General features: G+C 43.7%; 1 protein-coding gene and 1 non-coding gene across 6 annotated transcripts; one reads left to right on the top strand and one right to left on the bottom strand.

Annotated features, from left to right (window-relative positions):
- Nucleotides 1-1423: 1423 nt before the first annotated feature.
- LOC123052644 (DNA-binding protein EMBP-1-like) lies at nt 1424-9274 on the bottom strand. Of its 5 annotated transcripts, none has more exons than XM_044475947.1 (9): nt 8937-9266; nt 8738-8848; nt 8488-8633; nt 8352-8409; nt 8198-8246; nt 7873-8117; nt 6320-6400; nt 2020-2145; nt 1424-1902 (listed from the first exon to the last, which is right to left on the bottom strand). In XM_044475947.1, the coding sequence occupies exons 1-9, from the start codon at nt 9093-9095 to the stop codon at nt 1741-1743; spliced, it is 1137 nt and encodes a 378-aa protein (XP_044331882.1). In that variant the 5' UTR covers nt 9096-9266; the 3' UTR covers nt 1424-1740. The 5 variants fall into 5 exon arrangements, with proteins under 5 accessions (XP_044331882.1, XP_044331880.1, XP_044331881.1 ...); XM_044475945.1 differs by having other exon boundaries at nt 8738-8851; XM_044475946.1 differs by having other exon boundaries at nt 6320-6397; nt 8738-8851; nt 8937-9265.
- Nucleotides 9275-12676: 3402 nt separating this feature from the next.
- Nucleotides 12677-12763, top strand: LOC123056281 (small nucleolar RNA R24). The gene has a single exon (XR_006426710.1). It is a non-coding gene; the product is annotated as a small nucleolar RNA R24 (small nucleolar RNA).
- Nucleotides 12764-17874: the final 5111 nt, after the last annotated feature.

Here is a 17874-nt window from a genome sequence, read left to right on the forward strand (position 1 = left end):
ATGCAATGTTATCATGGAGTCTGATTCACTGGAATTAATTCAAGCTTGCACTAGTGTGAATGAAGATTTGAGCTCGGCCACGGCAATACTTGCAGATTGTTTCCAGCGAGCAAAGACTAGGTACAGTTAGCTTTCAGCACTGTCCGGCAGATTGTTTCCAGCAAGCAACAAGACTATGTACAGTTAGGGTGTGTTTGGTTGAGGAACCAAGTGGAATGGAATGTAATGGTTACATTCCACTGAAATGGAACGGTTCCTGTGTTTGGTAAAGATAACGAGATGGAATGGAATGGTTCCGTCTTGGTGTTTGGTTGAGCAGATAAAATATTAGAATGTGATGAATTTAATTCAAATTACTTGTATAGGAGTGATGATGTTTCCAATTGCATATCTATAAAATTTTCACATCACTAATTTGCATTTTCAGTTGCAATTTATTCAAAGTTGTATCGTATTTCATTTGTATTGAACACCTGCCCATTTTTAAGTTATACACACACGAGCAGTAAACGAGCAATGCTATCTGGCTAGGTTTGGGCTCCGTCGTTGCATAGGTGTGGCCGCTAATCCAACCCCGCCGCCCGCCAAATCATCGCCACCACCTGCAAGCCGTACCCAAGCTTCAGCCACAGCTACCCAAGCGACAGGAAGAGAGGCGAGCTGGCCGCTGCTGCTCTGCTCCCCGTCAAATTGCTTGCCGCCGATCTGCCATTGCTACCTGATACTGCTGCTTGGCACTGTTGCTATGCCCAGGATCCCATCTGAATCGGAACTAGACGTCGATGCTTGCCGCTGCCACTCCTCAACCACTCGCCGGCCGGCCCGCAACCGCTCGTCCGCCGCACCTGCTTTTCTTCGGTCTACCACCCCATCCTATTCCCTTACTATGGGGTACATCGGGAGAGGAAGAGACGAGGTGGAGGCGGCGCAGATCGAGAGAGGAGAGCCGGCGGTGCAGATCGAGAGAACAAGAGACGAGGGAGAAGCGGCGCACGACGAGGGGGTTTCGGAAGCGAGATGTGAGAGCGAGTGGTTCCACATCGTTCCGTCGATTTGGAGGTACGAGCAGGTTCCGGATCTTGACCGAATATTCGGTTTGCAAGCACGAGTTGGTTACCGTTCCAATTGTGTACCAAACGCATGAACGAGGCCTAGGAACAGGTCCGACCCGTTCCATTCCAGTCAGTTACCTGAACTGAACACACACTTAGCTTTCAGCACCGTCCTAGTAACACCAATAGGGTCACACATAATTTAGCTAGGCATGTTTATGATTCTAAAGTTGTAGTTTTTGAGGACGGTGATCCTCCTAGCTTTTTTCTTCCACACATCATCTTCGATGTAACTGTTATTTGAAAATAATAAAGTGCGCCCAAGGGCATTTCCCCTCAAAAAAAGAACTTGTTAGAGGAAGTGTGAGACGTAGTGTAAAGGTTATTTGTTACGCATATGATCAACCGATCAGGCCATCAAATTGGCGGGTTATATGAATCCTCATGAAAAGTTAGCAAACATAAAATTTCTAAGCTCTAGGTACACCAATCAGTTTACACATTCTTCTCGGCAACGAGCCACAAATAATACATGGCTGCGACGGGGCAACTCTACAGGGCCCCCGGTGAGCTGTGAGAAGTGGACTAAAACATCATCTTTGCTAAAAGCACACTGAATCGATGATGGGTGTTGTGGTTAGATAAAGGAACACCACATCTCATCTCTGTCACTCCCTCGTGGGGTCTCTCACCTAGGGTTAGCCTCCAGTTTGTGGCTGCCACCTACGTACTTCCCGTTGCTGTTATTATTAGCCTTCTTATGAAGCTTACCCTCATCATCGTGATGCTGCACTTTGGGCGCTGCGATGCTCATGCCCAGTGTGGTTGTGACCGCGGCAGGTTCCTGAGACTGAATCATTTCACCATTCAGAGTTAGAATACCATCAGGGCAAGTACTACCAAGAATGAAATCGGCATTCCTCATATGTACATATGGCAAAGTATGGGCGGAGTGCCATGTGCTCACCATTAGTTGTGCATTCTGTGCTTCCATATCTTCACAGGCCTTCTTAAGCTGGTCAAGCTCAGTTCTGAGGGCGTTGTTCTCTGTTGTCAGCTCAGCAACCTTCCTCGATAATTCCTCGCACTCTTGCTGATAAACAGTGGAAAGAATCATGTCAATGCAAAAGGATTACTTATAATTAGGACCTTTTTTGCAAATGTAAGTACTAAGATGCCACCGCAAAGGATTCAAAGGGAATAGCAAATTTATGTCCCAGCAAGTCACTATGTACAGCTCTGCTTAGTCATACTATTCATGGCTGTGTGTGATGGCATTCCAGAGGAGAGTAGAAAAAGAGATGGTCAGCACCTTACCCCATCAACAAAATTTCAGAGGGGATAGATTATAGTTTTATGAAGCTGATTTTCAGAGTTCGAATTATGTTTTACAACAAAATTCCTGGTGTCATCTCTAAATTTCTTCTACTGCGGTTGCATGCACACCTCATCAATGGAAACATGCAAGTAAGAAATCAACAAAAAATTAGCTGCCTGGACCAAATTCTAGAGGTGAAATTTATAGCAAATATGCAACTATCGCCAATAGTTTTGAGTCTGCTTTACCCTTCTGAGCTTTTATGAGTGTCAACTCTTCACCCCTAACTTCTCTTTGTCCACTGTTTATGTCTGGGCGGACAGGGTCCGGACAGGAGAGAGAAGGAAAAAGCCACTCAACCGGACCCCCCAAATCGTCCTCATATGTCTGGGCTGTTCGCGAACCCTCAAACTCAGTCCACATGTGGGGATGATATGAGGGTGTCCGGGCATGTTCTGGCTTATCTCCGCCACGCTGTACACAGTCCACCCCGGACCACTTTATCTCTTTCTTTATTCATTCTTTTCTCTTTCTCTCCATCCACCCCCCCCCCCCCCCCAATCATAGGCATTTGACCGGACAATTTGGGCGACATGGCTGCGTGCACGGACAAATGAGGGTTCAAAACGGACACGCGCAGACACCATCCAGACGCGTCCGAGTTATAAGGGGCCAAATTATCCCATTCCAGTTGTAGATGCTCTTACCACCCTGAACTTCCCCCTGCGACCGATTTCAGTTACATGATGGCCACGATGTTGAAACCACTCAAAAAACAACCTCAAAGGATGAAGTGCCAAGTGTTGGAAGTTCAGGTGGTTATGCAAACCAAAAAATTCAAGGGGGTAATTGCACATTTGTGGGCCATTTCTTTTACTAGAAGTGTAAAACAACATGAATGTTCAATATTCGTTTTGCATCTACTCACTTCAGTATTCCGCTTACAAAACAGAAGGTGTGGCTTATGCAGCTGTCACAACTGGTGTCTTTCCTGAAAGGCAATTTTGACGGCAATTTTGACTGAGTTTCAGTACAACAAACATTTCAAAATGTGTGGGAAGGATAGGCAGCCCAGTCAAAAACTGGTATGCCTGCAGTTGTAAGAAAATTGCCTGATTTGATATGTAGTATTCAGCTTATTTTCTAAGTACAAGAAACTAGCATGACCAGAATACAAATTATATATTAAGCAACCCACATTTATTGAACTACTGGGCTTTGCAATGCATAAGGAATAGCCCGGTATTATATATTAAGCAACCCACATTTATTGAACTACTGGGCTTTGCAATGCATAAGGAATAGCCCGGTGATTCAGGTGATAAAAGTCAAGCCCACCTAGAGGCCAAACACTAGCATGTCTGCATGTGCATATCATTACTTGACTGACCCATCAACTGGTGGCTCGTGGTGAACTGTGACCATTCAACTGCAACAAGGCAGCATCTGGTGAGGAGGCGAAATCATGCCAAATCCTTCCTGTGGCCTCCGACAGCGAGATGGCGCACTAAATCCCTCCTGCCAGTAATATGGCAGCATCCAGTTGAGAAGGTAGTTTTTTTGCAGGTTCCTCATCTAACTCCCTAATCCACTGTTAGATTTAACTTTTAACTAAAATGATGAATGCATGATGCATATTCATCCTCTTTGTGGTTCTGTATGCTTCCTCCGTAGAGGTGAATACCAAACCTAAAAAAGGGGGGGCTGTTACATATGCTACTTCTACTTTACTGAATTTTGAACGCGGTATGCTGAAACCGATTTTAGAAAATACACAATAAAGCTAAATCATACTCCCTCCGTTCCATAATGTAGTGCATACATATATTTTTAAAACTCAAACTTTACAAAGTTCAACCAAGTTAATCGAAAGAACTATTTATATCCACAGTATCAAATACTCCCTCCGTCCCAAAATTCTTGTCTTAGATTTGTCTAAATATGGATGTATCAACTCACGTTTTAGTATTAGATACATTCGTATCTAGACAAATCTAAGACAAGAATTTTGGGACGGAGGGAGTATATATAATATGAATATGCGTCTCATGATGTATCTAATAGTGTCAAAAATGATATTATATTTCAGGACAGAGGGAATATTTGATATTCTAGATGTATATATTTTTCTCTATAAACTTGGTCAAACTTTTTATAGTTTGACTTAGTATTAAGTATATATACATATATATATATATATATATATTATATATATATATATACACTAGTGTGTATGCACGTGCAATGCACGTCTTAACAGTATGGTGTGATTCCATCCAAAAAAATTTACTTTGAAAAATGACTTCCGAGCAAAAAATTATATTGTTGACGCACACGAAATAGAGTTTAGAAATTTACTAATTGGTAGTACAAACTGCCTGCGGCCATCCAGAAATTTTCGAAGAATATTAAAAAAAGTACGTGGTGGAACCCACAAATTGTTTACTTCAACTTTAGTTTCTCCTCCAGACCATCTCACATCGGCTCACAACCTACTCTTTTTTTTTACTCATCACAACCTGACAGTTGCAGCATAGTAGAGGAGGCATAGGTCTTCTTTTCTGGAAGGTATGACATGGTGCAGCGATGGTTCCAGAACCAAGTAGATTCAGCTGCACACACTGTTATGGTTCCAGAACCAAGTAGATTCAGCTGCACGCACTGTTATGGTTCCAGAACCAAGTAGATTCAGCTGCAGGCACTGTTCACTGCGAATCCCTCCAATCTCAGCTGTTAGATTTAGGATATCAGTGGCTGGGTTGATGCTCTAGGTGCAATCCAGGACTCGTACACTATATAGTAGTATAGAATATAGGAAAATGGTTGTATACTCCTGAGAGTACGTACTCCCGCTCCTCATAAACCACATAGATGAATCTTTTATACCTCTTTATTATTTTTAATATACTTCATTATTAACTACTCCGTCCGTCCGAAAATACTTGTCCTCGAAATGGTTGTATCTAGTCTTATTTTAGTTATAGATACATCCATTTTATCCATTTCTAGGACAAGTATTTCCAGACGGAGGGAGTACTAGATACCTTAAAATGATTTTCATGAAAAAATTATGTGAGTATACATATTTTTAAAGGTTTACGTATATACTGATTTGTTCGTATGTGAAAAAGGTATATTGCAAAAAGTACGTCAAAAATGATATTTTTTCCACAAAACTCGTATTGGGGTATCCTAGAATATTTAATGAAGTATATTGAGAATGATAGAGGTATAATTAATGCGTCTACAGGGTATATTGAAGATGGGAGTACATACTCCCGGGAGTATAGAAAATTAGTCCTATATAGGAAAATGGTTGTATACTAACGCAGGGAGTATTATGATATGCACTAGTACACTGCAGGTTTGAACAACCATCAGAGACGTCGAACAGTGATGATTTGAGGACAAATGCTAAGCAATGAAATTCACTTGGCAGGGACAAGAGATTCAGGAGAGAGGTACATAGTGGATCTGGAACTTTCTTAAGCCATTTGCTGAATAGAGAGATGGCAGATATAACACAGATAAAAACAGAGCTAAAGGATAATAGGCAAAAGATAATGTTAGCATACTGCTAATCTCCTATCCGACAAACTAATTGCTCCCTATCTCTTCTGCATGCCACTGCAGGCATGTGTGACTGCTGCTGCCGAAGAGTTATCACACTGTGCAACTGCTCATGTTTTCAATATGCTTAACAATACCAACAGTAGGGAAACCTGGGTACAGTAATTTTTGGCATAAAACTGCAATATCATAGTTTAAGTCTCCAAGTTCCTTTCATGGTAAAAATAAGTGTTTACCAGGTTCATCACTAGTACCATCATAATTGATACTCCCTCCGTCCGGAAATACGGAGGGAGTACAAATTAAGAAATGAAGAGAAGCAGCAGCATTTATTGTTCACATGTATTTTTGCAATGAGGTGTAATATTTCCATTACTACCTGCTTGCGTAACCTTGATCTCCTCGCAGACTCCCTATTAGATTGTTTTCGCCTCTCCCTCTTAATTTCACGCTCATCCTGCTAAAATAGGAATGATTAAGAGCAGTAGAATCAGATAAGTAACACAGAAACATGGAAAAAAAATTCTATGAGACCAGGTCTCACAGGCCAGCACGTGAGATCCGCCCCGATGGATGATACGTGGCATTCACAATCTTAAAGAGCTACTCCCACTTTGCCCATTAATTTCCAAATTCCTGAATGCAATTCCTACGCTTGAACAGGTACGTATACGTACACAAGTACACAGCGATTTAGGATTTGCTTTGACAACTACTCGTCCATGGTCGTGCCGAATGCTCGTCACCAGCATCCGCACGAGACGACCCTGTGGAGACTTCCTGTCTGTGTCCACGCTGGAAGACCTCGCCACCGGCGTTGCTGGCTGGGCGGACTTTACGTTCGTCGTGGTCACGCGCCAACACGCCAATGCCGGTGGCTGGGCGGACACCTCGTCGACGGCGGCTACGCTGGAAGACGACTCCTTGTTGATGGTGGTCAGGCACCAAGACGTCCTCGCCGAGGGCGGGACTAACTCCTCAACGCCGGCTGGGTGCCAAGACGTATGCAGCTGCTCGTCATCAACACATTCCTTTCCTGCTGCAAGCGCGGCGATGTGTTGGTGCACGACCACCATATGTTCTTCTTGGCTTTGGAATTGTATATAACCTTCATAGTTAGTAGATTAATTACTTCCAAGTTTCAGTATGAGCTATATGAAGATTGGTTTAACCAGCGAACTACTGTACTCGCTCGACCAGCCTAACTTTGCATGGATCACTCACCGGGAGTGGAAGAGTCCTAGATGAACACGGCGTGTTAATTAGCTGACACTAGAACCACCGGCCGGGAGTCCGTCGTCTTGGACGAGTGCAGCGTCACATAGCAGCTGGATGCATCTTGTCGCACGGTACCACTACGCGTCTACCGACGGCGAGGTCTTTCGATACGGCCATGGACGATAAGTCATCATAGGATCGTGCCACACAACTACCGGCAATGAGATCCTTTGGGGCGACCATGGCTAGGAGTCATAGTAGCATGAAGCCACGCGGCCGCTAGCGAGGTGGTTCGGCGTGGCCATCGACGACTTGCGTAGTACCGTGCAGCAGCAAGCGACGAGGTCATCCGGCACCGCCATGCATGAGAGCAGCATGTGAGCCCTAGCTCATGGGGTGCGAGTTGTAGGTATCCCATACAACACGTTAGGATACATATACGTGATTGGAGTCGGGAATGGGTAATTAGGCAAAGAGGGATTACACGTGCTTTGGGATTGGCATCGTGACGTGTCATCCATCGGGACGGGTCTCACGTGCTGGCCCGTGAGACCTGGTCTCATAGAATTTTATTCCCAGAAACATGGTCTTTAAACATGTATTGTAAGACAAAAACCATTCACGACGTGACTTTCGAGGCATTAAAACAGGCGCACATCAAAAAATCACTTTCTGGATGCTGTCATAAAAATTAGAAAAAAAGAATCTCCATACCAGCTGACCAACACCATCACATCGGGCAAGCGCCAACCCAGGATTTGCTTCCCCCTGCACTGGGATCACAGCTAAGGATTGAGAAGCACTCCAAAGATCAATCCCTATGTTCAGATTTGGCGTGGCATTGGGAAGTGCTGCCCGCCCAGGGGCAGAAACTGGAAGCTTTGAGGCAGACCTCCCCTTCAACTGATACGGTGACTCGACAGCAGCATATGGAACAGCAGCAGCTTGAGACGGTTCACCTGGCAAATACCAATGTAATTATTCAATCTTCTAAAGGAACAACTGAAGCTACCACATAGTTGAGCATCCGATGACCCACCTTCCGCTGAGGTATTACCAGATTTCCTCTTCTTAGGTGCAGACGAATCCTGAAGAGAGCCAATATAAACCACATAATAATGTCATAAACATAGTAATTGCAAAAGAAAACAACTTTAAAATGCTCCCTTGCGTCACAGCAAGTTCTTCTGTACCTTTTGGTCAGTGTCATAATCTCTCGTGTCTGAAGACTCGTCGCTGCCGCTCTCACAGCTGCACAAGAAAATTTAAATCCTAAATAAATTGTTTTAAACTACATTAACAGATAGGTGAGGGAGAATTAAGAAGTACCTCTGCGAAGCGTCGTCGCCAGAGGGCGCAGCAGAACTGCCCTTCTCAGGAGACACGCCACCGCCCTTAGCCTTGCCCTTCCCTTCTGCCACAACTGGCGCAGCGGCGGCGGCAGCAACAGCTTCAGCAGTCGGGTAAGGAACACCCTGCGCAGAGGCAACGATTTCACCACCAAAAATCCCGCCAAATCCAAGTCCAATTCCCCCGATTGAGCACGAAACCGACTAGAAACGGAGACTTGTGCACTCACCGCGGCCATGGACGCGTGGGCGTAGTACGCCATCGCGGCCCCCGGGTGGTACATGGGGAACGGCACCGGCGCGCCGTACGATGTCCCTGAGGCCGCCGCCGCCGCCATCAGCTGCTGAATCAGAGGAAAAGCAACAACCTAGTCAGAACACCCCTTCCTTTCCCCTCCTCGCCCAGCCCAAAATTGGGCAATCTCGTACCTGCGCGGGCCAGGCGGCGTAGGGATGCCCCCCGGACGCGTAGAACGCCTGCATCGAGGCGGCCCACTCTGAGTGGGACTGCGGCGCGGTGGTGGCCACAGCCACGGCAGCCGCGGGAGGCTCGGGCGGCTTAGGCTGCTCATCGGAGGAGGACGCCATGCGCGCTCACGGGAGAGATCTAGGGTGTTTCTGCACCTCCCCTGCACGAGAAGGAAGCGGCGGAGGTGGTGGGTATATCGAGCCACCGGCGGTGGAGCTACCTGGGCGGTGTGGGGAAGCAGCAGCCGAGCAGGAGGGGCGAGTAGTGGGAGAGCAAAAAGGCTAGGGTTTGGTGTCCTCTTACTGCGTTTACACCTCCCGGGTACACATAGCAATACTGACAAAAACGTGGCACGCGATGATTGGCTGCCAATGGAGGTGTGGCCCGCCATAACGTAAGGCTGGTTGTAGTGGGGAGTATCAAATCTTTCCCTGATAATAAAGCAGATATCCCTGATAATAAAGTCCCCGTGGATTCCGATAATTGAACCCGCAGTCCCTAGGTAAGTGGATCTGGAAAATGTTTCAGTTTTGCAAATTTACCCCTGCATTGTAAGAATTTCGTCCGCGCTCCTTTGTTCGTCTTATCCAGTAGCACGAGAACGCACACGCGCGCCGCCGCCCTTTGCATCCGCCACCACCGCCGTCCGCGCCGCCACCCTCTGCCTCCGCCACCACCATCGTTCGCGCCGCCGCCCTCTGCCTCCGCTGCCACCATCGTTCGCGCAACCGCTTTTGCCTCCGCCACCACCATCGTTCACGCTGCCGCCCTTTGCCTCCGCCACCACCGCCGTCCGCGCCGCCGCCCTCTGCCTCCGCCACCATCATCGTTCGTGTCGCCGCCATTTACCTCCGCCACCACCGCAGTCCGCGCCGCCGCCCTTTGCCGCTCCAGCGTACGCACGCGTGGGATGTTTCTCTATTGTCGGCCAGTTGCAGGAGGTGGCCGGCTCGCCCCCATCGTCAAATCCCATAGCCGGTCGATCTCAACCGCGTGTTGCTGCTGTAGATGTCGAGGCCGAGGCCATCCATTATCGTGAGATGGAGCAGCGGAGGACTGAGGCCCGCCGGGTGTTGGAGCAGATTCTTCAGACAGTGGAGTTGAGTGACCCACTCATCGATGCCAGGGATTCCATCCATCCATCACAGAGTATCCATCCAGGGATCCGATCCATCCATCACAGAGCAGATGAATCAACAGAGTATCCATCTGGTCCAACAAGTGAATTTAGGCGATTAATTAGCATGAGCATACGAGCTTCTTGTGCACATGTAGTTTAGGTGTATACAGGTTCAGGTAGTCAACTCTTCGTTTACCAATCGCCCAGCTCTGAGCTATTCCAACCTTCCACAACCACCACCACCCCTAAGCACGGGAGCAGAGCAAGGCTGCGCTGCAGCAACTTCATCCCCTGTAAGCAGTGGATCCCTTTCTTGGAGTTTGCATCGTTGTTTGCTTAGATTAATCACCGTATCCCCCATCAAACCTGTGCTGCTTTTAGGTTCCTCGGTTCATGATTTCCTCTATTATAATGTTCATCTCCGGTCAAAGCGTTAGCATGATAGAATGAAATTTGAAATTCGTTAGTGGTTTCGTGTTGGCGAATCAGCCTGGGCTAGATCACATCCTGTGCTGAAACTACCCACTTTTGTTCATTAATATGTTTGAAATTATCAGTAAGGTCTATTTGTGCTTGTCCATAGTTGATCAAAAGGTAAAGCTTCACTACTGCTATTGTTGTTGTTGTATTTTACCCATATATCCATTTGCAATCAGCATCCCTTTTTCCCTTCAAATGGTAAAATGTTGCCTTAATATTGCAGGATACCAGGCTCGTGTTGTTGCTTTGTCTTGCCTCGGACATCTATTTTTCAAACGCCCGTTCAGTAAGTCATGTTGGGAGAAACTTGGTGTTAGATGGCCTGATCTGGATAACAGATTGGAATTGTTGCACGCAGCGAAAAGAAACTGGATTTGACATATGTTCATGGAAGTGTTTGTGGTGGCAGCATGGAGTATATGGAAAGAGAGAAACAACAAGCACTTTAGGGGGATTGCTTCAACTCTAGATTCTTGGCTGAACAGGTTCAAGCGTTACTTCAAACTTCTGAAACATAGATCTAAGAGTAGCCCAGAGCCTTTAATTTTGCATCTCGTTACTTCTATATGATTCATAGCTAGCTGCTAGACCCTCTTTTGGTTGTACTCTGACCTCTCCTCCCCCTCCCCTGCTAACTTCTCAATGTAAATATTGTACTGTAGCTTTGACGCTCTGATCTAATACAAAGGTCAGTGGTGGGGTTCCCCCACTATGGAAGGTTCTCAAAAAACAGTTTTCTAGATGATAGTTTTAGGTCTGTTAGTAACTTGGTCTGGGTGATGTTATTGCCTTCATTAAGACCAGTCGAGCCCTTGATTTTCATCGAAGTCGCTCTCAAAGACATGGCCACGTTTGTACACTCTATTAAAGTTTGGCATGGTTTTCTTTTAATAAATGGGTGCTCCACTCTATTTGTTACCTTGTGTTCTTTTGTGATAACATGATTTTTTTGTTGGATAACCCTCCAATTGATGAATCTGGTGGTCTGTGCTCTTGCAGATTACTAATACAGTGACAATCCTTCAGATTCAGGGTATACAATGTCGGATTACTGTCTACGGACGTATTGAAGGCAAAAATTCTTGCGATGGAGGTATAACGTGCTACCACTTTATCAGTACATAACAAACTTCCATTCTTTATAAATAGCAACAAGCAGTTTTCATCTCCAAGCATATTCAAAAGCAAAAACAATTTTTTTTATTGTTTATTAAAACTGTATGATGAGATAGTTCACGGTGTTGGACTAAAATTGGAGAACACAAGTTTATCAGAAACAATAAGAATTTGTCATCAAGGATCTAAGAGCTCTCGAAATATGTTGTTCTCCTCTTTTGATTCTCCTTTCAGTACATAAGATTTCAGACTCTGGTTTATAAGTATAAGGATGAAAGTATCTTTAAATACCACAATGCACCTGTCATTCGATTGGATTCAAAGTGCAATAATGTACAGAACATTAACTATTACTCCCTCCTTCCGGAAATAAGTGGCACCGTTTTAATTCAAAATTGAACTAAAACAACATCACTAGCTTATTTCTGATGGAGGGAGTATATGATTACTTCATCTGGTTGCTGCATCCCCTTTATCCATCAAAATAGTGTTCTACAAGGCTCATTATGTTGGTTGGAAAAAGGATCACAACAGAGGCACAATAAACTGCTGGCATATTAACATCATATTAGTGGGAAAAAGGATGTTGTCGCTGGAGCTAGATCTTAAGTAGGTTGTGCCTGTTTTTTCGCCCGGTGCAACGCACGGGCATTTGTACTACACCAAGACCAAGACCAAGCAGTCATATCCACGAGCAAGGCCAATCGGGACACCCTTTCCAAGCTGTAGCACAAGCCTATAATGTGCAAGTATTTCCGTAAGATGACCAAGCCTATCAAGAACCAGGTACTAACACCACAAAAATTCTACTTGAAAAGTTGGAATGCACATGTTATGCTTGGTTTCTATGATGTAACTCATTTCTTTGTGCACCTTCTCTTATAGGGATTAAACCTTTTTTTGGATTATACTATTAACATTTAATAAGTTTTTTTGTCATTGGAGAATCTGTTTTGGTCTTGTTTTTAAATGGTGACCAAAGGTATTGCTGTAATGATGTGTAACAATAAGGATACCAATTGATCAATTGGTATCCCTGAAATGCTTTTTTACACTTGGCATCTGTGCTCAACCAGTTAAGAAGATTGTTTTTGCTGTATAAAATTAGATTATTTGGCAAACTATTTTCACGTTAGTGAGCATATATTAGGTTATTTTCACCCGTTGCAACGCACGGGCATTTTTGCTAGTACTAGTATCATTCATATGATACTAATGTATGATACTTATACCTCTCTAATGCATAGTATCATATAGTATTTTATTTATTGTCATGCATGACACATAGTAGCATAGTATTTATTATGATATGGTATCATGAATATGATACTCAACCCTCTCTTTTTTCATTTAATTCTATGACACCTCATCAAAATTGCCTAGTTGGCATGCATGATACTAGTTATGATACTACCATTACGACCGACCTAAAAGGGAATGACACGTCGAGTTTCTTGGGTCCTAGGGTCCATGTGTCAGCTTCCCTAAATGCAAATCGATGTGTGCGGTTTGAGGCGCCCAAGCGAATCTTTAGGTTGGTTGTAATGGGGAGTATTATATACTAGTATCACTAATATCATGCATATGATACTAGTATATGATACTACCTCCATAATACATAGTATCATAAGTTAGTATCTTAGGTTGCCTTATTAGTTGCCATGCATGACCCAAATTAGTACAACATTTAATATGATACGGTATCATGATATGATACCATATCCTCTCCTTCCTCATTTAATTCGGTGCCACATCATCCAAAAAATCTAGTTGGCATGCATGATACCGCTTATGATACTCCCATTGAGACCAGCCTTATCTTTACTAGCAACAGAGTTCGTGCGTTGCAACAAAAAAAATACCACATATGAAACAACATCATATTCAGATTGTACACATTTTTCTAATCAATTTTCATATATAACATGTTAAATTAAAGTTAGGGTTTAAAAGGTATGAATATTTTCTAAAGCATTTGAATCTGTACTTAAACATCATTTTAAAATGGTTAACGAGTAAAAATAACGTCATATCAACACTGTACATATTTTTCTAATCATTTTCATATATAACATGTTAAATTCGAATTACGGTATGAAAGATATGAATATTTTCTAAAACATTTAAATCTGTTCCTAAACCAAATTCAAAAAAAAATTACTTGTAAAAATAATGTCATATTCATATTCTACACATTTTTCTAATCAATTTTCATATATAACATGTTAAAATCGGAGTTACGGTTTAGAAGATATGAATATATTTTTAAAACATTTAAATATGTTCCTAAAGCGAATTTTAAAATGGTTGACGTGTAAAAATAACGTCATATTAATATTCTACACATTTTTATAATCAATTTTCATGTATAATATATTAAAATTATAGTTACAGTTTAAAAGATATGGTTATTTAAAAAATATATTTTTTAATAGACTGCGGGGTGATTAATGCATATATCACGGGGGTTTATGTAAAATGGCAAAAAACAATTCGAAGTGACTTAATGTGGATCACGGGTTAATTAGCATGAAAGATAGGGGCTTTTGTGTAAAATGCGACAAAACGATTCGTTCTCACTTAAAACGGGACTGTGGGTTGATCTTTAAAATAGAGGGACTTTTCTGTAAAATGCCGTGACAGACGACCAGAAGCATTAGCTGCTTTATTATTAGGGAAGATTTTTATCTTTATCTTTATCTTTACCTATATGCTGTAATAAAGCACGCATGGTTTCCATCAGGTTCACTGTCGCGCCGTTTTAAAAAAAATCCTTCTGATTTTGGGTATTCAACCCGCAATTAGTATTCAACCCACGATGCATCACGTCGTTCACGTACTGGACTCAAAAAAAAAAGAACCTTCATGTACTGGAATTTTCCCGTATGTAACAACAACACGTAGTAGGCTTCCCGATTGATGCATCGTCTACGTCACACACGTTTACAATTTGAGGGTTAATTCATCTATTGAAAATTTAATAGTCTCACATCGCTATTTTAATTCTAATTATTCCAATTTATATACTCATTTGAGTTTTCTGAGATATCAATAAGGAGAAGCTAAGGATTGAGGATTCTAGAGAGTGTGACAAAGAGACCGGGAAAAAAGTGGGCTAATTAAACCAAAGTGCAGATCGGACAAAGGAATGATGAGAAAAGAGAGGGCTAGTCAAATCGGACGACTGGCGGGCAACGGTAGTGGATGCGTGGCCTGCCAGACGAGGGAAGGCCGTGGTAGCTGCAGGAGAGGAAGCAGGGTGCACAGGTGGCTCGAGGCGACGGCAGTGGCGGGGGGGGGGGGTGATGTCTACTACGCAACCTTCTTCTTGTAGACGTTGTTGAGCCTCCAAGTGCAGAGGTTTGTAGGACAGTAGCAAATTTCCCTCAAGTGGATGACCTAAGGTTTATCAATCCGTGGGATGAAGATGGTCTCTCTAAAGCAACCCTGCAACCAAATAACAAAGAGTCTCTTGTGTCCCCAACACACCCAATACAATGGTAAATTGTATAGGTGCACTAGTTCGGCGAAGAGATGGTGATACGAGTGCAATATGGATGGTAGATATAGGTTTTTGTAATCTAAAAATATAAAAACAGCAAGGTAACTAATGTTAAAAGTGAGCGTAAAAATGCTAGGAAATAAGGTCTAGGGTTCATACTTTCACTAGTGCAAGTTCTCTCAACAATATTAACATAATTGGATCATATAACTATCCCTCAACATGCAACAAAGAGTCACTCCAAAGTCAATAATAGCGGAGAACAAACGAAGAGATTATGGTAGGGTACGAAACCACCTCAAAGTTATCCTTTCTGATCGATCTATACAAGAGTCCGTAGTAAAATAACATGAAGCTATTCTTTCCATTCGATCTATCATAGAGTTCGTACTAGAATAACACCTTAAGATACAAATCAACCAAAATCCTAATGTCACCTAGATACTCCAATGTCACCTCAAGTATCCGTGGATATGATTATACGATATGCATCACACAATCTCAGATTCATCTATTCAAACCAACACAAAGTACTTCAAAGAGTGCCCCAAAGTTTCTACGGAGAGTCAAGACGAAAACGTGTGCCAATCCCTATGCATAGGTTCATGGGCGGAACCCGCAAGTTGATCACCAAAACATACATCAAGTGGATCACGTGATATCCCATTGTCACCACAGATAAGCACGGCAAGACATACATCAAGTGTTCTAAAATCCTTAAAGACTCAATCCGATAAGATTACTTCAAAGGGAAAACTCAATCCATTACAAGAGAGTAGAGGGGGAGAAACATCATAAGATCCAACTATAATAGCAAAGCTCGCGATACATCAAGATCGTACCACCTCAAGAACACGAGAGAGAGAGATCAAACACATAGCTACTAGTACATACCCTCAGCCCGAGGGTGAACTACCCCCTCCTCGTCATGGAGATCGACGGGATGACGAAGATGGCCACCGGTGAGGGATCCCCCCTCCGGCAGGGTGCCGGAACAGGGCCCCGATTGGTTTTTGGTGGCTATAGAGGCTTGCGGCGGCGGAACTCCCGATCTATTGTGTTCCCCGATGTTTTTAGGGTATATGGATATATATAGGCGAAAGAAGTCGGTCAGGGGAGCCACGAGGGGCCCACGAGGGTGGGGGCGCGCCCAGGGGGCAGGCACGCCTCCCTGCCTCGTGGCCACCTCGTTGCTTCCCTGACGTGCACTCCAAGTCTCCTGGATTGCTTCCGTTCCAAAAATAACTCTCCCGTAGGTTTCATTCCGTTTGGACTCTGTTTGATATTCCATTTTTTTCAAAACACTGAAACAAGGGAAAAAACAGAAACTGACACTGGGCTCTGGGTTAATAGGTTAGTCCCAAAAATAATATAAAAGTGCATAGTAAAGCCCATTAACATCCAAAACAGATAATATAATAGCATGGAACAATCAAAAATTATAGATACGTTGGAGACGTATCAGCATTCCCAAGCTTAATTCCTGCTCGTCCTCGAGTAGGTAAATGATAAAAACAGAATTTTTGATGTGGAATGGTACCTAACATATTTATCCATATAATTCTCTTTATTGTGGCAAGAATATTGAGATCCATAAGATTCAAGATAAAAGTTTAATATTGACATGAGAACAATAATACTTCAAGCATACTAACAAAGCAATCATGTCTTCTCAAAATAACATGGCCAAAGCAAGCTATCCCTACAAAATCATATAGTCTGGCTATGCTCTATCTTTACCACACAAAGTATTTAAATCATGCACAACCCCGATGGCAAGCCAAGCAATTGTTTCATACTTTTGATGTTCTCAAACTTTTTCAATCTTCACGCAATATATGAGCGTGAGCCATGGATATAGCACTATAGGTGGAATAGAATGGTGGTTGTGGAGGACACAAAAAGGAGAAGATAGTCTCACATCAACTAGGCGTATCAACGGGCTATGGAGATGCCCATCAATAGATATCAATGTAAGTGAGTAGGGATTGCCATGCAACGGATGCACTAGAGCTATAAGTGTATGAAAGCTCAACAAAAGAAACTAAGTGGGTGTGCATCCAACTCGCTTGCTCACGAAGACCTAGGGCATTTTGAGGAAGCCCATCATTGGAATATACAAGCCAAGTTCTTTTTTTTTGCGCATAATGAAACTTTCATTACTTAACCAGAGTCATTACAATCCTGTTGACATAAGATGTCAACCTCATCGGGGGCACAACGAAGCCAAACAGCAGTTTTGGGCAGCAAACGGCCCATTTGTGCGAGAGCGTGGCTAGCTTTATTCTGCTCTCGTTTAATCACCGCTATTTCATGTGGCCGGACAGCTAGGATCTGCTTGATGTCCCCAACCATGGCCGCCACTGGAGCCCTGTTGGTTTCGGTGTCCCTGACCATGTGAGCCGCCGTCGAGCAGTCCGTCTCCACTATCAACCTGTCCGGGCTCCGTTCCATAGCCAGAGTCACTCCCTCCATGAGCGCCGCCATCTCTGCCTCGAGGGCGTTCGTACAACGTGGGATGAACCGGCAAGAAGCGGAAATGACGGCACCTGTATGATCACGAAGTATCATCCCAGCACCTCCTGTCCCCTCCTGTTCCTTCCATGCACCATCCACGTTTAGTTTTACCCAGCCAAATGGAGGCTTGCTCCAGTGCTCAATAGGACGTGAGCAAGTGCTT

Source organism: Triticum aestivum, chromosome 2D (genome assembly GCF_018294505.1).
Source record: "Triticum aestivum cultivar Chinese Spring chromosome 2D, IWGSC CS RefSeq v2.1, whole genome shotgun sequence".
Taxonomy (NCBI): domain Eukaryota; kingdom Viridiplantae; phylum Streptophyta; class Magnoliopsida; order Poales; family Poaceae; genus Triticum; species Triticum aestivum.